The 23604-nt window shown below is 41.3% G+C and overlaps 1 protein-coding gene across 1 annotated transcript in view; it reads left to right on the forward strand.

The window, feature by feature from the left end:
• TRPV4 (transient receptor potential cation channel subfamily V member 4) overlaps positions 1-23604 on the forward strand; it is an 81273-nt gene that overhangs the window by 10600 nt on the left and 47069 nt on the right. Inside the window, exons 2-5 of the mRNA XM_069961359.1 lie at positions 10619-11017; positions 19316-19488; positions 21338-21490; positions 21602-21742. Coding sequence (XP_069817460.1) covers positions 10635-11017; positions 19316-19488; positions 21338-21490; positions 21602-21742 — 850 coding nt within the window. The 5' untranslated portion in view covers positions 10619-10634. The remainder of the gene's footprint in view (positions 1-10618; positions 11018-19315; positions 19489-21337; positions 21491-21601; positions 21743-23604) is intronic.

The raw sequence follows: 23604 nt of genomic DNA on the forward strand, positions 1-23604 counted from the left end.
TGGCCGGGGAGGAGGTGGCTGAGAGAAGACGTCCACTCACCTCCCCGGATCCAGCGGCGGGTCCTGTATTGCGGCTCTCCGGTCCCCGATTCCCGACTGCTTCCTGGTGTCTGACGTGTACTCGAGACGTGACGTCTCAAGTCCGCTCAGCAAGTCAGTGACAGAGGCGGGATCTGAGCGCACTTAAAACGGATCCCACCTCTGTTACTGACAGGCTGAGCGGACTTGAGACGTCACGTCTCAAGCCCGCGTCCGACACCAGGAAGCGGCCGGGGACCGGAGCACCGCGATACGGGACCCGCCGCTGGAACGGAGAGGTTAGTGGATGTTTTTTCTCTCAGCCACCTCCTCCCCGGCCAGATCCCAAAATAGCCCCCCCTGCTGGAGTCCCCCTTTAATTGCAAACCGCACCTGAACTGAAGAAAAGAGTCGTGTTATGGTGTTATGTCTGAAAGAAAGTGGCCATGTTTTTGTAGCACTGGATAACCTCTTTAAGAAGCGATTCACTTTGTTACTACTGTAAATTTGCTCATCTCTAAAAATCACAATGGCACTGGTCAGAGCATTTAGTCATAAAACTATATATATATATTTATTTAATAACTGTAGGCCAAATGAAAATATGGTCTACAGCTGTATCTTTCTTGTCTTCCCTCTTGCACATGCGTGCTCTGCTCAGTCAATAATGCATGTACTCTGAATGGGGAAAGGAAATAAAGTCCCTGGCAGCTGATTATATCCCAGAGAACAAAAGGATCAAGCATCTTAAACTGTCTGACTGTTCTCATCCACCAACATCTGTCATTGGAGAGGAGGGGGCACCTTACTCCATGATGGATCAATCCATAAGCTGTCGCAATTTCCACAGACCCATTGATTTCTATGGGCATTTCTGTCCCCTAGAAATTGTTGAACTGAGCTGCAATACCGCACAAAAACTGAGGACAGGAGTGGCACTGTTCCTGGAAGAAAGCAGCTATGTTTTTCTAATCCAATAACATTACCTCTAACATAAGGAGAAACTATGATGTTTCTCCTCTCTGTAATTATACCTTTTGTATGTGAAGTTGGTGCAGAGGATAACAGCATGACGAATATGACAAACGACAAGGTGAAACAATGCCACGCCAACCACAGCACGGGTTTTAATTACTGTTAACCGTTTGTTGCTGCCAGAAAGCCATGATGTAAGTGGAACACCGGAAAGCTTTAACTGTTTAAGTGATGAGAAGAATTCTGTTCTGCTTCTGCCACGCGTACTTTCTATTTATTCGTTTCAAGTCACTAACATATATCCCATAAGAAATCACTGAAATACAGACAATTGGTTCCACACCCCAAAAATGATTTTTTATTTTTTTTTTAAATTACATGTAGAACAGATGAAACAAACAATGAGAAACAGCTGAATGTCTCATATTATAAGTTACTGTATAGTATAGCAATCAGTATGTGGAGTATAATGTATAGTAAGTGCATAAGAATGAAAAAACTGCCACAGATTGTAGATACAGGATGGAACTGCAGATCCCCATAATGCAGTAGAGTAGTACAACAGGGTAGAATAGAGAAGCAGGGCTGCTGTCAGAGGGCTGTGTGGTTTAGCATGGACCAATCAGAAAGTTCGAATCACAGAGATGTGCAGGAGGACAGTGACCGAAACTTTTCTATACAGTAGTGTGAGTCAGATTATAGCAGGAATGGAGAGGATGGGAAACACAAGGGCTGACAGAGACTGCAGGGAGCATGAGCAGGGCAGATGTGGGCACAGTATAGCAGCACTTTCTGTCCGGGGAGAGAGGGGTTACAAGCTATGGAGAGTGTACCTCCACAGTCCTGTCCTCTGATGTAAGCCCCAGCCTGAAGTTGATCTGCTATAATTTGGAAGGTGAGGGAGACTTCCTGGGTCAGCATACAGGGCTGTAGACCCCGCTTTGCAGATCATACCCCTCCCCCTCCCTCCCAGTACAGGGAGCTCTTAAACCAAAACCAAACCAAACACAATGCTCTTAATCCAAGCTACAACTTTGAAAAACTGTGAGTTCTTCTTGCAAAACGCTCTCAATCCAAGTTACTCTTAAATCAAGGTACCACTGTATATATATCCCTTACTCTGTTTATGATAACATTGTGGTGGGATTGAATTATAGTTCTCCTAATGGTGTATGTTGACAGGCAGGTACTAAAATATGTTATCGATAGAGATGAGTGAACCTCGAGCGTGCTGAGGTCCAGACCCAAACCTTTTGCATTTGAATACTGGTGGCTGAAGAAGTTGGATGCCACTCTAGGTAGTCCTGGAAAACATGAGTACAAGGGATCTATTATTGACCCCTATCCTCTTCTATAAAAGTCAGTGCGCCTTTCTTCTTATTCTCTTCTATAAAAGCCCATGAGCCTTTCGATCATGTGAAAATGGAGACGGATAAAAAAACCCATCTATAATGTGCATATGACCTGATTTACTAAAGTCTCATCAAATTTAAGTTTTTTGCTAATTTTGCCTTTTTCTATAAAAAAAAAAAAAAAAAAAAAAGCGCAACCTGAGCATGCTCATGTCTGGTCATTCAACATTTGATTACTGGTGGCTGAAGTTAGATGCACCCCAAGGGAGTCTGAGAACATAAACACAGCCTATGGCTTTATCTATGTCTTCCAGGCAGCCGCAGGGCTGCATCCAACTTCTTTAGACACCATTATTCAAATGCTGAGTGATTGGATTTGAGCATACTTCTAGTGTGGTGGGATAGTCGGGTTTTAGTTTTGTTGTGCCAGGTTCCCTAAATGTAATAGGACACACGACCATACATGATGTATGTTTTGCATATGATGACTTCCCTGTAAGAAGCCATCATGTGTGCAACATACGTCGGATATGGCTGGGGTTCCTGCACTTACTACTGCATCAAGGCTTCACTTCCTGGATAACATGGTGATGTCACTTCCTGGATAACATGGTGATGTCACGACCCGACTCCCAGAGCTGTGCGGGCTGTGGCTGCTGGAGAGGATGATGGCAGGGGGATGCTCAGTGTCCCTCCAGTGCCCTGTGTCCCTCAGTGTCCCTCTGCCATCATCCTCTCCAGCAGCCACAGCCCGCACAGCTCTGGGAGTCTGGTTGTGACATCACCTTTTTATCCAGGAAGTGACATCACCATTTTTATCCAGGAAGTGACATCACCATTTTTATCCAGGAAGTGACATCACCATTTTTATCCAGGAAGTGACATCACCATTTTTATCCAGGAAGTGACATCACCATTTTATCAAGGAAGTGAAGCCTTGATGCAGTAGTAAGTGCAGGGAAAAAAAAACACTTTGGGGGAGATTTATCAAACATGGTGTAAAGTGAAACTGGCTCAGTTGCCCCTAGCAACCAATCAGATTCCACCTTTCATTCCTCACAGACTCTTTGGAAAATGAAAGGTGGAATCTGATTAGTTGCTAGGGGCAACTGAGCCAGTTTCACTTTACACCATGTTTGATAAATCTCCCCCTTTATGTGCATTTCTGTAATAAGTGTATATATTGGTGATTTGTATAACTTTTGGGGGGTAATACAATACTTTAATAAAAATTTTCGCTGGACTCCTCCTTTAATCCCACTGTACCTGCATTTATCTACCATTATGCACTGTGCACTTCTAATTTTACTGTTTTGGTTGGTTTCTTTGTTCTGAACAGGGATGCGGTAGATTCTTCACCTGTTTACTCGGTAACTTTCGGTTAAGCCCATTATTGGCCTAACCATCTTTCTGTTACGGGGGTTATTTAAGTAGAAGGTTCCTGAGCAGTTTTTTCTGTTCTGCTGTCACTAGGCTCCACATTTTGAGTGTTTTTGTATGTCATTTTTTGATGGTTTGTAAAGCATAAGCTACTTTTAAACCTTCTGTTTTATTATTTTCCTAATCTTCCCCCCCTTTCTTTGGTTAATTCTATTGTATGTAGGATGTGGGAAATATTTTTTGAGGACTTTATAATTATAATATTGAAGGTGTTTTATGATTATCAGTCGTGTAATGGGCTCTGTAAGCAGATCGGTGGATCAGGCCCTCAAAAACAATTTAAACCATAGGTCATTATCTGATATTTTTCTTCTTATGTAAGCTTCGCATGCTATATGTTTAATATTGTTTTTAACACACTGCTATGTATACTAGCGCTTTAAATTTTTACACAGCCCGATAAGCGGAGTACGACCGCTGCTCTGGAGCTGCTCTCACTTACATAGCCTATTATTTGTCTTGATGATCATGCAGCATGGGCATAGTCAGCAATGTCTGCCCAGCCCTTGCTAGTATTCCAGCATCAGTATACAGAAAATATTAAGGATCGTGATTACCTCTCCACCCTCCCCCAGTGTCTTTGTGGCGTGTCTCTAGTTCCCCTGCAGACAAACATGTCTCTGCAGTGACAGCCCTCTCAGCCAATCACTAACCGATGTCCAGTCCCTTCTTGGTCAGTGATTGGCTGAGTGGGCTGTCACTGGGAGGACACAGTGACAAGGCAGGAGGAGCGTGAAGAGGTAAGTATAATCTTGATTATTTTCTATATAATGCAGTACTCCTTTAATCAGCTGTTGGCTGCCTCACCTATTACATGGAGAGATGTGAGGCCGGTGGCCAATGATTTTTAAACTAGTTGAAAGACGCCGATCAGCCGATGAGCGAATGATTGCTTGCTCCTCAGCTTATCGTTGTCTTTATCATATGGAGCAATATCTGCCCGATTTGGACTGATTCGGCAGATCACGGCTCTGTGTAATAGGGCTATAAAGGGGTACTCCAGCGAAAATCTTTTTCTTTCAAATCAACTGGTTTCCGAAAGTTATATAGATTTTGTAATTTACTTCTGTTTAAAAATCTCAAGTCTCAAATCCTGTTGTCCTGCAGAAAAGGTTGTTTCCAGTTTCACACAGTGCTCTCTGCTTACATCTCTGTCCGAGACAGAAACTGCTTAGAGCAGGAGAGGTTTTCTATGGGGATTTGCTTCTGCTCTGGACAGTTTGTCTCGGACAGAGATGGCAGTAGAGAGCACTGTGTCAGACTCAAAAGAAAACGACCTTTCCTGCAGTACATACAGCAGCTGATAAGTACAGGAAATTACAAGGAAGTAAATTACAAATCTATATAACTTTCCGAAACCTGTTGGTTTGAAAGAAAAAGATTTTTGCTGGATAATCCCTTTAACAGTGTCTCAGGGTGTGCACTCATTTGTCATGCAGGCTGACTAACAGAACTGATCAGGAATGTGTTTAAGTAAATGCAACTTGACATGTCTGAACATATTACATACTATACTATGACCTGCGCTGAACATCTGAAGTTTTTAGTACTTTTATGTTTACGATAAGGCTAGGGTGCCATACAAGCCACTCTTTCTGTACATGGTACTGACACACAGTGGTCTGGTCTCCGCTATGGTTTTTCTTGGTAGTGTTAACCACAAGATGATAGACCAAGCAGAAATGAACTCACACGAGAACCGAAAGAAGCTTCCTCTAGCAACACTAGCCACGTAAATCCTTTGCACAGATCTTGCCGGTCATGCTGTATACATTGCAGTTCACATAATTTCCCTAAACAGGACTTGCGTAACCTGTTTAGAAAATTCTTCTTTCTAAGGGTAGTATCACATGGGCCGATGGGGGCCCGATATTAACTGTAAACGAGCGCCGTTCTGCTAGATCGGTGCTTGTTTACTGGACCTATTACACGGTCCGATAATCGTTTAACAAGGGCTGCAGGGACATCGTTACCGATGCCCTTGCTAAACTGGCATATATTACCTATCCATGGTCCAGGGCTCCTCCCCGGGTACCGCGCGCTGCAGCTTAGCTGACAGGCCACTCAGCCAATCACTGGCCGCGGTGGTCCCAACCACTGATTGGCTGAGCGGCCAGTCAGCTAAGACAGGCTGCTCTGAAGCTGCAGCGTGCAGGACACGTTGAGAAGCACAGCGCAGGAGGAGCCCTGGACCATGAATAGGTAATGTATTTACTTTGCTAATCGTCAGCCGCCGACCATGCACCACTATTACACGTAGCGGTGCGCGGTCGGTGGCCAACAATTATAGGTCTAAACCTATATCAACTATGAGCCGATGACAACGATCATTGGCTGATTGTTATGTTTATTACACGGAGCGATAATCGCCCGGATAGGGCCGATTCGGCCAATTATCCTTCCATGTAATAGTACCCTAAAAGACTACAAAGGTACTGCGTTCGAGCACTGCTTTCTGTATGAGTTCTGCAAAAACTCTTTCTGGTATTGATCTGGTTAATTTGCCAACTAGCCGGAATACATTCGTTTCTCTGGAATATGTAATTTGTGTAACATAGTATACAATAATATACCTCTATATAGAAAACTATGCCTATCATTTTAGTTAAGAGCGTCTTTTAATGCTTTCAAACCAGTTGTACGCGCCTAGAAAATGACATGGCTGTGTGTATTTATAGCGGATATAAAAGGGGGCCTGTTATGAGCGGCGTTTAGGCTCGCCTCCTAACCACATCTGGAAACATTTGCACAGTGGCTTATAGTATAGTCTCTAATGAGAAGAGGGTTCAAAGACGGCGCTGAATCTTTGCCTGTGGCCCAAGCCAAAACGTTTTTTTACATTTATGGAATTGCTCATCCTGACACACAGAGTGCCTTAAAATGTATCTATTCAATGTGTATTATGTAACATTATATTACAGTACATTCAAGTAAATGCAGCTGTCTACATAGTTGCTAAACAGTAAGTTGGGAACATGGTATGTTTGTCCAGAGGGGAAAAAATACATTGTAAAATATACTTTAGAAATCCCTTTAAATTTCTGAAGTATATTTAGGCTGGAAACACACACAGCTTTTTTTTTTTTTTTTGAAGAGGGGGGAGGGGAGGTAAGTGCCACTGCAGTTTTTGTGCCAAAGCCAGAAGTGGATCCAACAGGAAAAAGTAAACGTCCTCCCTTTTATATTGTCCATCCCATTAAAATACACTTAACGGCAAACTGCTGTGTGTGTGTTTCCAGCCTCAGTCCTTTCGGACAGGATTTTTTAAAATGCAGATTAGCCCCGCTTTAGCAGGTTAATCTTAGACCTGAATTTCTTCCCAAGTGATCAACTTTTATATTTAGTATAGGTATGGTGCCCTTCATTTTTACCCTATCATTGTGAATAATATGGATGCCAAATGGTTATAAACACATTATATGTCACTAGCAGTCCTTAGATTGGTGTCTAGCAAAGTTCTAGTTCATAAATATGCGATAGCCCTGGTATTGCCTAAATGCCATCTCCTAAATCTGAAGTCAAGCAGCTGCTAGTAAGTGTATCACCAGTACTTGAATAACAGAAGGCTACTTTAGATGGCATGTGGAGAGAGAAGAGGTTACTGGTGCACTGGCTCTGGAAGTTGCTATGTTAGCGGAAATAAACAGCAAGAGCACAGCAAGGAAGGGGTTACACTAAGCACCAACTTCCGTCTGCTGGGATGAGAGATAAACCTAGATTTGCCATTCAGGGACAGTGCAGATCCTCAGGAGAAAGAAGACAGGCTCACAGATTGCAATTACACATTCCATCCGCTTTCCTTGTCTTGTGTATATAGCACTAGTTAAACCCTGTCCCCCACTTCCTGTGTTGCTCTTGATGTCTTTGTTACCAGAGACAGAACTTCCCCACAACTGGTAGTGAACAGCAGATTACAGGGAAGGGTGACACCTTTTTTTTTTTTTTTCTTTACACTCCTATCTGGTAACTGAATCGATTTAAATTGACAAATATGTTAGCCTATGTATTTTCTATCACATGGAGAAGAGATGCATGTCGGCTGGTCATTGCCTTTTAACAGGAGCTATTACATGAAGCAATTATCAGCCTTAGTGTCACTGTCGTCTTTTTTTTTTTTTTTTTTTTTGAAAAAAAACAGGCGATTTTAAGTAACTTTGTAATTGGGTTTATTAGGCAAATATGTCATTATCTGCATTCAAAAAGACTTTCCTCTGGTCCCCTCCTCCCTCCTCTCTCTCATCCACTGCTCATTATCAGGAAATCTCGACTCTTTTACATCAGTCAAGCCCTGTCCAACCTATGGAGAGGGGAGAAGGGAGATTAGTTGCCAGGAGAGAACAAAGGATTACACAGCTGGACCTGTGTGAAAGCCGGTATTCAGAGGTCAGAGAGTTCAGTGCGGACCTCAGAGGAGATAACCCGATGTAGCTGTAAATTACCTTTTTGTTGTCCTGTTTTGGTGCCTCTTCTCCCTCAACCCTCTCCATAAGAGAACCATGAAGACAGGGGGAGAGCTTTAAACTGCTTTTTCATGATAAAAATGCATTTTTCGGCTAATAAACCCAATTACAAAGTTTCCTATAATCGCCTGTACTATTGATTTCTTCAAAAAATTTAAACGACAGTGACACTTTAAATTGTGTTGCCCTTGGGGCTGTATAAATATATTGCCAGATTCCCTTTAAACACACAATAATACACTAATACACTATTGAGCTTTGTTCTTGGACAGGGATGGGAAAGCTTCTGCCTTCCAGCTTTTGCAAAACTACGATTCCCATCATGCCTTTGGCAGTCCAGGCATGATGGGAATTGTAGGTTTGCAATAGCTGGAGGCCTGAAGGTTTTCCATCCCTGTTCTAGGATGACTATTATATGTTGGAACATAATGACCACTGTATGTGTATGGAAAACTAGCAACTGATTCTAAAACCACCAACATTTTATGTTGAAATAAGAAAAAGAGGAAGGTTCATCACATGACTGTAGATAAAGGAAGCCTGTTGAGGACCGCATTAGACATGGAACTGTGGTTTAGTACTTACACACTGCGTAAATTACTGTATTTCAGCAATGTTTGACACTGTTATTTGGATGTTTTTTTTTTATTGCTGATATGCTGTTATGGAATTATTTGGCATTGTAGTACAGGTGTGGCACTGCAATTACCAATAATCTGTGTGCTATTACCACATTGTGTAGATGACTGACACAAAGAAAACGCATGTTACATGATCGGGAAAGTTTATAGGGGTAAGGGGTGGAATTGTACAAATACACTGCACATGGTAATGCTGCATTTACATGGAACGATTATCTTGCAAATTCGCACGATAACGATCGAATTCGAACGATAATCGTACGTGTAAACGCTGCGAATGATCAAACAACGAGCGAGAAATCATCCATTTTGATCTTTAAACAAGTTCTCAAATCGTTGTTGATCGTAAGCAAAAAATTCGCAGATCGCTCCGTGTGAACAGTCGTTCGCCCATTTAACCAATGTGTGAGATAGGCTTTAAGCGATCGCAAACCGAATTTCTGTACAATATATTGTACCGTCTAAACGCTGATCGTTATGAAAAAAAATTGTTACTCTGACATCGTTAATCGCACGATCGGGCGAATTATTGTTCCGTGTAAACGTAGCATATGGGTACTATTACACGGAACGATAATCGGGCCGATTACAGGTATTATCGGGCCCCCATCGGCCCGTGTAATACCACCCTAAAACCTGGCAAATTTTTAAGGCTGTTGTCTTTTCTACTAAAAAAAAAAAAAAAAAAAAAAAGGGCCATCATGTTTGAAAGAATTACATCTCTCTCTCTAGGACACTATAGACTGTGCTAAGCTAGGTTAGGCATATTAATGTTTTCCAAAGTACTTGGCAAATAGTGGTTAGTGAATACCACTGTAGTGAGTGATGAGGATATAGACTTACAGTATGTTTAATGATTACTGTTCAGAAGTAAGTATTTCACTTTACTATTTCACATTACTGTTGTTGCCTCCATCTCAATAGGCTGGTAAAATTGAAAATTTTCTAAACATTTTCAATAGGCAACGACATTATCATTTTCAAACTCTAAATCAACAAGGATGTAAATAAAACATGCGTGCTTTAAAACAAAGCTATACTTACTTGTATCCAGGTCCAATCTCCTGAAAGCAGCTTTGTAGTCTTGTGCTGGTTGAAAAAAAGAGACTAAATGCAGGAAGTCCCAGCCTGTACAGAGAGTCACAGCTCAATGCATATGTCAATCAAATGACTGCCTTCTCTTTGACTATGTTTCCTGTGTTTGGTCTTTTTATATTAAAACCAGCACACGACTATAAAGCTGCCTTCAGGAGACTGGACTTTGATACAAATAAGTATACAGTACCTTTTTTTTTAAAGCATGATTAAAAAAAAAAGGAATGTAAATTGTTAACAAGTTTTATATGACATCTTCTGTTGATTTAGATTATAATTAGAGATAAGCGAACCTGGAGCATGCTCGAGTCCATCCGAACCCGAACGTTCGGCATTTGATTAGCGGTGGCTGCTGAAGTTGGATAAAGCCCTAAGGCTATGTAGAAAACATGGGTATAGTCATTGGCTGTATCCATGTTTTCCAGACAACCATAGAGCTTTATCCAAGTTCAGCAGCCCCAGCTAATCAAATGCCGATCGTTCAGGTTCGGATGGACTCGAACCCGAACCCGGTTCGCTCATCTCTAATTATAATGTGCATTTTAAGGCTATAATTTAGTTTTTTGTTATTAAACGCACAATAAGCAAATCTTTTTAATTGCCCTTAAATAAATGTGTTCTTTTTTTGCTATTCCAGATATTCAAAGCAAAGTATGACCGATCCCTCAAACCTCTATAAGCAAAGTGCTCTGGATATTGATGATAGTCAAGCAGATGATGCCTCGTCCACACATAATGACACCTTTCCCCTGTCTTCCTTGGCCAACTTGTTCGAAAATGAAGAAGGGGCAGTACCCACAGAGGTGACTCGGACTCCACAACCTCATGGAGACGGCAAGCAGAACCTCAGAATTCGATTTCAAGGGGCTTTCAAGAAAGGCATTTCAAATCCAATGGATTATTTGGAGTCAACCATTTATGAGTCCTCCGTGGTGCCAGCACCAAAGAAAGCACCTATGGACTCTCTGTTTGATTATGGTACATATCATCATCACCCTACAGAAAACAGGCGCAGGAGAAAGAAGATACTTACTGAGTAAGTCATGACCTCATATCTGGTGCTGTTTCTTTGCACGTTTATTGGCGTAGACTTCCACATAAAATATTCTTAAATCTTAATGTAATGCTCCATTTTCCCTTACGGTTTTAGATAGGATTTTTAAAGGGAACCTGTCACTAAGACAAAGACTGTCTAATCTATCACAACCATGTTATAGAGCAGGAGGAGCTGAGCAGATTGATATATATCTTTATGGGAAAAGATTCAGTATAACTTGTAACATGTTCCTGGAAATCCCTGATCATTCTGTGTAAAGGAGTCCAGTGGGCGGGGTCACTCAATCGCCTGGACTCTTCAGCGTGGAAATATCAGAGATTTCAATCAATAAATTACAAGTTATACTGAATCTTTTCCCATAAAGATATATATCAATCTGCTTAGTTCTTCCTGCTCTTTAACATGATGCCAATAGCTTAGGTAGCATTTTCATGGTGACTGTTTCCCTTTAAGTATAATTGCCATTGCTAAAGTGTAATTGCCATTCACTTGGTCTACATACAGATAATAGAGATCTTTTGACACATCAGATATGTCTGATAGAATATGATAGAATATGGTGCCCAAAATTATTGTGAACCTTGACATCTCTGAATAATTTCTTGTCTGACAGCTCTTAGGCTCCATTCTCTAAATAACATGCATGTTCTACCGAAGGGCAGGACTGTATATTTATAGCTCATGCTGCCCTAGGCACTGATGCAGTATTTGGTATGTTCCAATTCACACTACACAGGTAATTAGTATAGTAACACTTGCCTTTATAATTGCATTTCCAATACGGTGTGGCAGTCCTATACCACGACTCCTTTTTGACTCTTTAATAGAGTAGGAGAAATGATATTGTGCAGCATCACCTCCACTGACACATTAGGCAAAGGTAACATGCTAAGTAAGGAACTACCACCTACTGCGCACTGTCAGCTACTCAGGTCAAGTCTGGGGGCTGACAGATTCCCTTTAACTCTCATTCAACAGCTACTTCTCCTAGCTGCCTCATAAACATTCATACTTGACTTGTGCAGTCTTAGGCCATGTTCACATGCTTTAAACAGCGGCCGCTGTCTGTGATGTTCACCCTGGGTGAACGCCACTTCTTTGGAATTGCAATACGGGAAAATTTGGGTGTGCCCCTGCTCCAGTTAGCCACAGCAGACAATGTAAAGTACGGCCAGCACCGCACTTTACAATGTGTGCACTGTTTATTTTGTGTGGCTGCTATTCAATAAATAGCGGCCGCACAAAATAGACATGTCTCTGTGCTGCTGCATGGAATCCCGGCTGGAGTGTATACACTCTGGACAGGATTCCATAGTAGTTAATGTGACTGGCTACTGCAATTAAACAATGGCCATTGTTGCAACAGTGGCAGTTGTTTAATCAAAAAATACATTGTGTGAACAAGGCCTTATCTTGTATTTGGCCAGCCTTAAGGTGCACTGTACATACATAATGTATATTATATTCGACATAGCAAGGATATATCTGCTAGTAAGAGATTTTTCACTTTCCTAAGGCTGCCTGGACTAGAAAACATTTGTGGCATTTCACCATCCCTGCCCTCCTACACATACCTGCTGTATCCTCCCTGATGAGAAGAAGCAGGAGTGTGAGGGATTATAAGCAGTTTGTAGGAAAGTTCTCATACCTTTTTATTCACATGGATAATGTCCAGTACCTATGCTTGTGTGCTGATCCTTAGTTACAGAAAATGTTAATGTTCCCAGTTACTATTGAAAGGCTTATGGCCCTGTCCCCCCATCATATTCCTTTCCCAGGCCATTACTCAACAGTATGCTGGGAGTCTTTCCAGATACTGTGTTCTTCTTTTCCCTAGAATAATAGATTTAGTGCTGTACATCCTTCTCAGTTGTGTGGAAGAATAGGATTTGACATATGGGAGGGGATTTTGTCACCGTTCACTTTGCAACAGTGGAATCTAGAAAAATGACTGGCAAAGTCCTAAACTTACCTAAAGTACATTACAATTAGATTGTGTTGTTCCCCTGTAGGGAGCTGGTGGGGAACAGTCTATGCATCGCATCATACAGGTTCTGCTGGCTGAGATGGTGACTAAAGGGGTACTCCAGCAGAAATAAAAAAAATCTTTCAAATCGACTTGTGTCAGAAAGTGCCAGAGATTTGTTATTTGCTTCTATTAAAAAATCTCCAGTATGTCCTACAGGAAGTGGTGTATTCTTTCCAGTCTGACACAGTGCTCTCTGCTGCCACCTCTGTCCATGTTAGGAACTGTCCAGAGCAGCAGCAAACCCCCATAGAACATAACTAAAGGAAAGGAGAATAACCAAGTAAGATAATACTAGTTTAAAAAAAAAAAACTAATATATATATATATATATATATATATATATATATATATATATATATATTAGAGATGAGCGAACCTCGAGCATGCTCAAGTCGATCCGAACCCGAACTTTCGGCATTTGATTAGCGGCGGTTCCTGAAGTTGGATAAAGCCCTAAGGCTATGTGGAAAACATGGATATAGTCATTGGCTGTATCCATGTTTTCCAGACAACCTTAGAGCTTTATCCAACTTCAGCAGCCCCAGCTAATCAAATGCCGAATATATATATATATATATATATATATATATATATATATAAACAATAATTATTCTGACGTGTTTATTCATGGTGCCTATAAACCATCATTAGCTGTTGGATGAACAGTATAATTTCTCCAGACTCCCCCATAAATGTGCACAGCTAGTTCTGCCAAGCACATGTTCTCAGTGCAGAGAGGGAAATAAGCCATTGCCAGCCTTCTCTCCTGTAAGAGAGTCATGTTTAAAGTGTTTGATTTATGTGTGTTCCACTACACTGAGTTAAAGCTTCTTTACTTAGGCAGATGACAGCCCAATACAAATGCTGGACAACTAAATTGATCGGTGCTTGTAAAAACAGGCCAATCATTGGGAGTGAATGGCCGCGCATTTGTGCGGTAGTTAACTTTCATTGTTTTTGGCAGGTAATTCCCTGGGATATGTGCTGGTGACAAACAATGGTTTATCAGAAGATACAGTCTATGGGAGCAGTGTACAAAGGAGTGTTCTTTATTGGTGTGTGTGTTAAATTGATAATAGCCTACAGTAAAAAGGCATTTTTCCTTGGGATTATGGTCCGAACCGAGTTCGGTTCGGGTTCGTAGCAACCCAAACTCTCAGGAATGACTCCCGCTGTCTGCCCTCTCCATGGAGAGGGTGGATACAGCGGGAGGACGACCTGGAAAACTGGGATACAGCCATAGCCATAGGCTGTATCCCAGTTTTCCAGGCGGTCCTCCCGCTGTATCCACCCGCTCCACGGAGCGGGCAGACAGCGGGAATCTGATGCCGAGCGTTCAGGCTCGTACGAACCCAAACCTTGGCAGTTTCGGACCATCCCTACTTGGGACCATAGCTCTCTGGCTTACCAGAACTTCCTAGGTCTTCTGGCATGCTGCCATACAGTTTTCGACAACTGGTGATCTAGTATGACAGGAAACATCAAAGTCCTTCAATAAACCATTTTCTGCTAATACGTATCCCCTCCCTAAGGCTGCTCCGGAGAGGTTAACTTGATTCCGGTGTGTTTGCGCAATCGTGAATAAACAGCGCCCACTAATATTCGTCTCCGGTCAGACCGACATTGCATTGCTGGGACCTTTTATCCATAAAAACACATGCTTGTGCAACTACTTACATTTAGTGATGACTACATTAGCAGATAATGTTTTACCCTTGTGTGGAACGCTGAACGCAGCACCACACATTACACACACTATGTCGGAGATACCAGCCTCATCTGGTGGCATTTACAATGTGCAGTTCATCACATTAAAGCATAAGATTACAAAGAGCCATGACTAAGGACTGTTGAGGCAGAAACACGTCGGCATTTTAAGCCTTTGAAATAAAATTGTGATACGTTTATACTGATGGCTGAAGATATTTGTGGTCTTTTCTCATATATGTAAAGTCCAGGAGATTTTCTCTTTATGCTCATCTGTATCATCAATGCATTAGAAGACATATAGTTGGATACCGACGTGCTGACTACAGTTTTGTATATTTTCTATAATCAAAACCACCTATAACTTCAGTTGTAGTCGCTTTCTGGTTATCCTACAGTAGTGCGGCCATATAGTAATTATGGTAGTGCCTGCCACATAGCAGTACAAGGTTATGGCTGCATTTAACTTTGCTGTTTCAAGCAGTGAGCGTTATGTACACTTGGTGTGTGAATTGGAATAGACCTATTGACTGTTTAAATTTCAGCTATGTAAATAGGACTAATGCTTTTTAAGTACATAAAAGCGTACATCTAATCCTTGAAACCACATACGTCTCCTGCTAGTTAATGATTATAACCTATAAATATTCTAAAGTGAGGAAAATCAGTATTTGTACATGCAACCAATTTTGCAAGTCTTCCCATCTACAAAAAATTGAGAGGTCTGTAATTTATTTTTTTTTTTATCGCGCGTACATTTCACCTGTAAGAGACAGGGAAAAAAAATGCGTTGTTTTGATTTTTAAATAATTTGCATTTTATTGCATGAAATAAGTATTTCATCAAAACAGAACTTACTATTTGGTACAGAAACCTTTGCAGTAACAAAGGTCAGACGTTCTTGACCAGGTTTGCAGACACTGCAAGGTCCGACTCCTCCATACAGATTTCCAGATCTTTCAGGTTTCGGGGCTGCCACTGGGCACCATTCAACTTAGGCTTCTTCCTAGGATTTTCCTTTGGTTTTAAGCCAGGAGACTGGCTAGGCCACTAGAGGACCTTAAAATGCTTCACCTTAGTTGCCCCGGCTGCCGTTCATTGTTATGCTGGAAGATCCAGCCATGGCCCATCTTAAAGGAGAAGTCCTGTGAATGTTTTTTTATTAAAGTATTGTATTGCCCCCCAAAAGTTATACAAATCACCAATATAGACTTATTACGGGAAATGCACATAAAGTGTTTTTTCCCTGCACTTACTACTGCATCAAGGCTTCACTTCCTGGATAACATGGTGATGTCACTTCCTGGATAACATGGTGATGTCACGACCCGACTCACAGAGCTGTGCGGACTGTGGCTGCTGGAGAGGATGATGGCAGAGGGATGCCCTGTGTCCCTCAGTGTACCTCAGCCATCATCCTCTCCAGCAACCCGCACAGCTCCGGGAGTCGGGTCGTCACCATTTTATCCAGGAAGTGAAGCCTTTATGCAGTAGTAAGTGCAGGGGAAAAGCACTTTAAAAGCATTTCCCATAATAAGTGTATATTGGGGATTTGTATAACTTTTGGGGGCAATGCAACAGTTTAATAAAAATTTTTGCCGGATTTCTCCTTTAAATGCTCTTTCTGAGGGAAGGAGGTTTTTGGCCAAAATCTCACGATGCTTGGCCCCATCCATCCCATCTATTCAATATGATGCAGTCCTTCTGTCCTTTTTGTAGGAAAGCTTCACAGTTGGGACTGTGATTTCTGATCTTTTTTGGGATCATCCTTAGCCCATGCCAATCATTGTCAATCATCTTGTGTGTCCTCAATTTTGCGCCAACAGTTGTTGCCTTATCACCAAGCTGCTTGCCCATTGTCCTGTAGCCCATCCCAGCCGTAGCAGGTCTACAGTTTCATCCCTGATGTCCTTAGACCGCTCTTTGGTCTTGGCTATGGTGGAGAGGTTTGATTGTGATTGATTGAGTGGGGACAGTTGTTTTGTTTTTATACAGGAAACACGTTCAAACTGGTGCAATAAATACAGGTAATGGGTGCAGAGTAGGAGGAGCTTATTAAAGAAAAACTAACAGGTCTGTGACAGACAGAATACTTACTGGTTGGCAGGTGATCAAATACTTATTTTATGCTATAAAATACTAATTTATTATTTAAAAATTAAAGGTGAAGTCCGGCGAACATTTTTATTAAATATTGTATTGCCCCCCAAAAGTTATACAAATCCCCAATATACACTTATTACGGAAAATGCATAGAAAGTGCTTTTTCCCTGCACTTACTACAGCATCAAGGCTTCACTTCCTGGATAACATGGTGATGTCACTTCCTGGGTAACATGGTGATGTCACTTCCTGGGTAACATGGTGATGTCACTTCCTGGGTAACATGGTAATGTCACGGCCCGACTTCCCGAGCTGTGCGGGCTGTGGTTGCTGGAGAGGACATGGCAGGGGGACACTGAGGGACACAGGGCACTGGAGGGACACTGAGCACTGCTCTGGGAGTCTGGGAGACATCACCATTTTATCTAGGAAGTGAAGCCTTGATGCAGTAGTAAGTGCAGGGAAAAAAAGCACTTTTATAAGCATTTCCCGTAATAAGTGTATATTGGTGATTTGTATAACTTTTGGGGGGCAATACAATATTTAATAAAAATGTTCGCCGGACTTCTCCTTTAATTTTTAAATAATAAATTAGTATTTTATAGCATAAAATAAGTATTTGATCACCTGCCAACCAGTAAGTATTCTGTCTCTCACAGACCTGTTGGTTTTTCTTTAATAAGCTCCTCTTACTCTGCACCCATTACCTGTATTTATTGCACCAGTTTGAACGTGTTACCTGTATAAAAACAAAACAACTGTCCCCACTGAATCAATCACTCTCCAACCTCTCCACCATAGCCAAGACCACCAGACTTCTCCTTTAATGTGATTTTCTGTATTTTTTTCTTTAATAGATTCTCTCACAGGTGACGTGTACTTGATAAACATTACAGATCTCTGTTATTTTGTAGGTGGGAAAACTTGCAAAATCAGCAGTGTATCAAATACTTATTTCCCCCACTGTAAAATCTCACAGTTTTCTAACCTGTTTTCAGTGTTTTCTCAAAACTTTACATTACCAATTATCAATGCATCCTGAACGGGTTTTATTATATTTGTGTTCAGATAGGAAGAAGTATTTTTTGTATCAAATCTGTTAATATCTTGAAAATTGGTGACTATTAAAGTTGATCTCATCATAAAGTTAAACAGGGATGTGATGTTGGCTATTAAATGTTTTTATAGCTCTGGATAAATAGGGAAAAAAGGGATGTCCAGATTGGTGTGATTTCTAATGCACCAGCGTTGTTTGCAGTCCTGGGGACACGCGCGTCTGCATAGGAGTTTTAGGCCCAAAACAAGAAGATATTTTATTGTTATTTGCAATGTTGCATTTAAAATTTTGACTTACTGCAGCAATGATAATGGTTGCAAACCGTGGACAAAGCCTTTGATGCTTATGGAAATTAGTTTAGGTAATGTTTAATCTGTGAACACTGTACTAAGGCAGTTCTGGACTCCAGTCCTCAAGTTACCACAACAGGTCACGGTTACAGGATTTCCTTTGTTTTAAGGGTACATCGCGTATCTCTACATGTGTTTTTAGTATGGGATATTCAAATCTTGACCCGATGGGGGTACTTGAGGACTGGAGTTGAGAAACTATTTTATACAGGGTTATTGCTACCTGATGCTTGGCTTTGCGGCAATTGTTGGACAGTGCTTCCTTGCAAACAGTCTCAATTTTGCTGGGACAGTCCCACCGACCAGGGCACACATATGTGGTTTATGTAAACACTATACAAAGCTGGGAATTGTTGAGCGTTTCCAGATACCCCAGCACAGTACTTCCAGACAGTTGGGAAAGTTAAAGGGGGGAAATTTTTTTTCCGAACTGGTACCAGAAAGTTATACAGATTTGTAAATTATTTCTATTTAATAGACACAAGTCTTCTTGTAATTATCAGCTGCTGCATGTCCAGAAGGAAGTGGTATATTTTTTTCCAGTCTGCCACAGTGCTCTCTGCTGCCACCTCTGTCTGTGTCAGGAACTGTCCAGAGCTGTAGCAAATCCCCATAGAAAACCTCTCCTGCTTTGGACAGTTCCTGTCATAGACAGAGGTGGCAGCAGAGAACACTATCAGACTGCATAGAATCCATCACTTCCTGCAAAACATACAGCAGCCAATAAATACTGGAAGACTTGAGTTTTTTTTTTTTTTTTTAAATAGAAGTAATTTACAAATCTATATAACTTTCTGGTACCAGTTGATTTGAGAAAAAAATATTTGCCAGAGTACCCCTTTAATGAAAAATGTTGGACAATAATATCGAAACTTCATTGATAAGTGAAGTGGTAAATATACTTATTTCTTTTTACCAAGATTTTTTAATTTTCCCTACAGGAGTATGCAATAGTAGAGAAATGACGGTCAGCAATATACTAACTTCCCATGTTTGGTTTCAGAGTATTCATGTCACCTGCTTTCTTCCAGGAAGGATAACCAAAATTCCCAGAACTCAAGCCCTGACCCCCCTCGAGTCATCAAGATGTTTAATCGACATATCCTTTTTGACATTGTGTCAAGGGGGGCCACCTCGGAGCTGGAGGGATTCCTGCCCTTCTTGTTGTCTCAGAAGAAGCGAATGACAGATGAGGAATTTCGAGGTTGGGTGCAGACCTTTTAAAATTTGTCCTGTGTATCTTTAACTGGGCTCAGTGATGTTTAATCTGCAGGAATCTTAAGCTTTTGATGTAAGCAAATTCCAGCGTGGAGTCCTTGTAACCTGTTAATGTCCAGTAGTGGTGATTACAAAGTCTCTGCGTTATGTACTGTTTAAAGTGAAATGCAAGCATTAAAAGTTATAGGGGGAGATTTATCAAACATGGTGTAAGGTGAAACTGGCTCAGTTGCCCCTAGCAACCAATCAGATTCCACCTTTCATTTTCCAAAGAGTCTGTGAGGAATGAAAGGTGGAATCTGATTGGTTGCTAAGGGCGACTGAGCCAGTTTCACTTTACACCATGTTTGATAAATCTCCCCCATAGTGTACTCAATTATTTGTAGAACACAGCAATAAGATGGGAAGAAAACCTATTAATGCTGCTCACACATAAGGCTGGGTTCACACTATGTTTTTGCAATCTGTTTTTTTTCATCTGTTTTATCTGGTTTTGTTTTTGATCCATTTTTCCATTGACTTCCATTATAAAAAAGGGATCAAAACCCATCAGTTTATTTTTTTTTAACGTATGGAAAATTAGTATCTGACCTTATTTTTGTGTACGTTTAAAAAAAAAACAAAAAAAAAAACAGATGCGTTTTGATCATCTTTTTTATTATGGACGTCAATAGAAAAAAGGATGCACGCAAGTTTCCAGTTTTGCATCCGTTTTTTTTTTTCATCCATTTTTTGCAAAAACTGATTACAAAAATGGATTGCAAAAATGTAGTGTCAACCCAACCTAAGCTAACAAAAAAGCAAATACATGATAAATGTTATCGGTGCATAGACGATAACTATTAGTTATATATGTAACACATTGGGCATGTTATAAAAACAGGCGAGTATTCTCATTCTTATGGCTGATTCCACATGGAAAAGCTGCAGGTCGACTCTATTGTAAATCAACTCTCGCATAGAGGTCAATAATCAGCCCATCTCGGATTTCTGTTGCAGATCCTCTAACTCCAGTCCTCAAGGGCAACCAAATGTTTTGAGGGTTTCCCATACAAAGAACACCTGAATACATGATGCACCGGCTAATTATATCACCTGTGAAATGCTAAGGAAATCCTCAAAACATGACCTGTTGGTTGGCCTTAAGGACAGGGAACACTGGAAGATACATGTTGTATTTAGTAGCCCAAAAAGGCTAATTTCAGCCTCAGATTTCCGCCACAGATCCGCTTGTAAATGCCTTTTTATTAGAGATGAACAAACCTCATGTACTCTCGGGATTGTCCAAATCTGTCCAAATTACCGGTGACTGAAGAAGTTTGATGCAGCCCTAAGGCTGCCTGGAAAACATGGATACAACCATAGGCCATAGGCTGTACCCATCTTTTCCAGGACTCCCTAGGAGCTTCCCGGATGATCTTTAGAAGATAGCGGTGGGATAACCGATAGGAGATAGATTGTTGCTATCCTAGTCATCCTAGTCATTAGTCTCTCAGCAGGTTGAAAGACATACTGTATGACAACGATCAGCCGACATTGTGCATGTGGGCTGATCGTTGCCTTTTATTACACGAAGTGTTTATCGTCTGTAACGGCCGATAATTGGCCAAATGCAATAGGGCCTTAAGCGATTGGAGGTGAAGGAAAGGTCTAACATGGCTTCATGGCAGCTGTCTAGAAGGTATAGCCAGACATTTTCTCGTTCCCAGGTATATTAATAGGTGTCATTGCTGTAGAAGCCAAATTTGCCGATTTGTTTGGTTAGGGGCTCCTCAGAGAAAACGGAGAAAAGAATCCTAGGATTCATTCCTACCTTTTTTTTTTTTTTTTTCTAGAGCCGTCAACGGGGAAGACTTGCTTACCTAAAGCTTTGCTAAATTTACAAGGTGGAAAGAATGACACAATCCCACTCCTGATTGATATTGCTGAAAAAACAGGAAACCTCCGTGAATTTCTCAATTCTCCCTTCCGAGATGTTTATTATAGAGGTATATATGTGTATGCTCTGCAGTGCTGCTTTACCAATTATTAAATATAGGTTTAAATACGATCAATAGGAGTTTTTTTTTATATCAGGCTTGTCTGTTGCCTTCCTTCAGGACAGACTGCTCTTCACATCGCTATTGAACGGCGCTGTAAGCATTATGTGGAGCTGCTGGTAGAAAAGGACGCTGATGTCCATGCTCAGGCCAGGGGACGCTTCTTTCAACCAAAGGATGAGGGTGGATATTTTTACTTTGGTGAGTTTTCAGTTGCATTTTATTACAAATTTTTTTTTTTTTTTTTTTTTTTTTAATAGTACCAACATACACCACTTCATTGTAAGGAAAGTCCTCATCTTGTGTAATGGGGTGTCAATATGTACTTTATATCTATAGACCCTCTTACACTAATCGAATATTGGCCTTACTAGGTCGATAACCTTTCATTCAGGCTGATAATTGTTTAGTGTAATAGGACATGTTGTAAGGCCACGACCAGGCGATGTGCATAATATTGGCTGATTATGGTCTTTTAACATGTTGAACAATCCTGATTTGTGCTGGTCGTTGCTCCTATAATAGAAGTGGTGACAGCAGAGCCCTGCTTACTTCAATGGGCCATCCCACCAAAGTCAGCGGACTTTCCCGACCGCTTCCGGGTGTCTGACACGGACCCGAGACGTGACGTCTCAGATCCGCTCAGCCACTCAATAAAGGAGGCGGGATCTGAGCGGACTTGAAACGGATCCCCCCTTCTTCACTGAGTGGCTGAGCGGACCTGAGACGTCATGTCTCGGGCCCGTGTCAGACACCCGGAAGCGGCCGGGAACCGGGCACCGGAGTGCCGCGATGCGGGCCCCGTGCTGTAACCGGGGAGGTGAGTGGATGTCTTTTCCCTCGGCCACCTCCTCCCCGGTCCCAGCAAAAAAGTGACCCCCCCCTCTGGAGTACCCCTTTAAAACCATTTATTGCTAATCTTCATGGATCATGCCACTGTAAAGATGATCATTGGTGTCACGATCACTAATGCACTTTAATGACGCCAAGATGAAAATTCCTGTGTATTCCAGATCAGCGGTCACAATTTTCCAAGCCACCAATTGTTTGTCCGTGTCTTCAGAATTGTGTTATATGAAGAGGCCTAAAAAGAATTCTTGTAGTTCTCCTTATATCTATTATAGTGAAGAGGTTGTATAATATGCGAGGTGAGGAGGTCATACATAAAAACTATCATTTCTAATGAACATGGTCTGACTGGAAATATCTGTATAATATTAATGTGGCCTATAATGTTAGAAACTCCCAGTGTAACTGTCTTTGGAAACATTTTTGCAGGAATCAATAGTACAAGCGATTTTAAGAAACTCTTTAATAGGTTTTATTAGGCAAAAGAGTTTCTTTCTGTATTCAAAAAGCTGTTTTTTAGGCTCCCCCAACACTTCAGAAGAAGCTCAAATATTCATACTGATGTGACTCTTGGCCAAATCACTATGACCCTTAGATTCTATTACTGTTCCACCTATAATAAGTATAAAGCGTTACTGCCATTTAAATAAACTTTCGACCTGTCACATGAAGGCTCTATGCACGTCAGTGGACAAGCGCACCTGTCCACTGATGTGCACTGAACCTTCATTTCCCCTGGCATAAAGTTAAGTTCCTGGCATGGGTGAGTGGGTTTTTCTCTTGTTTATTACAGCATGTTTGAGGGACACACTGTTGGTTTTGCACATTTCCACATGATGATGATATACAGACTAGCTCCTCATTGGTGTATTCTTTTAGTTTTGTTTTTTTTATATATATGTTGGATACACAGTCCTGGTGTATGCTTGAAAAAGACCTTGTTGGGTCAAAATGTAGCATGTATGTACTTGGATGGGAAGATTTTCTCCTCTTGGATGCTGTTGTAACCTCCTTACCTGTATTGTAAACATTGACCAGCTTGCATCCACCACCTCCTTTCTTGCCATCTGATTCTACCACGGCGCCGTTGGACCCTTGATGTCACTTGGTGCGACATGTTTAATATGTATGTAAATGACAGTTATACGTTAAAGCACCCACTGCTATACTGGACGTCAGGGGCATGTTTTTCAGTTAGGGTATATGCAAATGTG

This window comes from Dendropsophus ebraccatus, chromosome 3 (genome assembly GCF_027789765.1).
Source record: "Dendropsophus ebraccatus isolate aDenEbr1 chromosome 3, aDenEbr1.pat, whole genome shotgun sequence".
In the NCBI taxonomy this organism is placed as follows: Eukaryota; Metazoa; Chordata; class Amphibia; order Anura; family Hylidae; genus Dendropsophus; species Dendropsophus ebraccatus.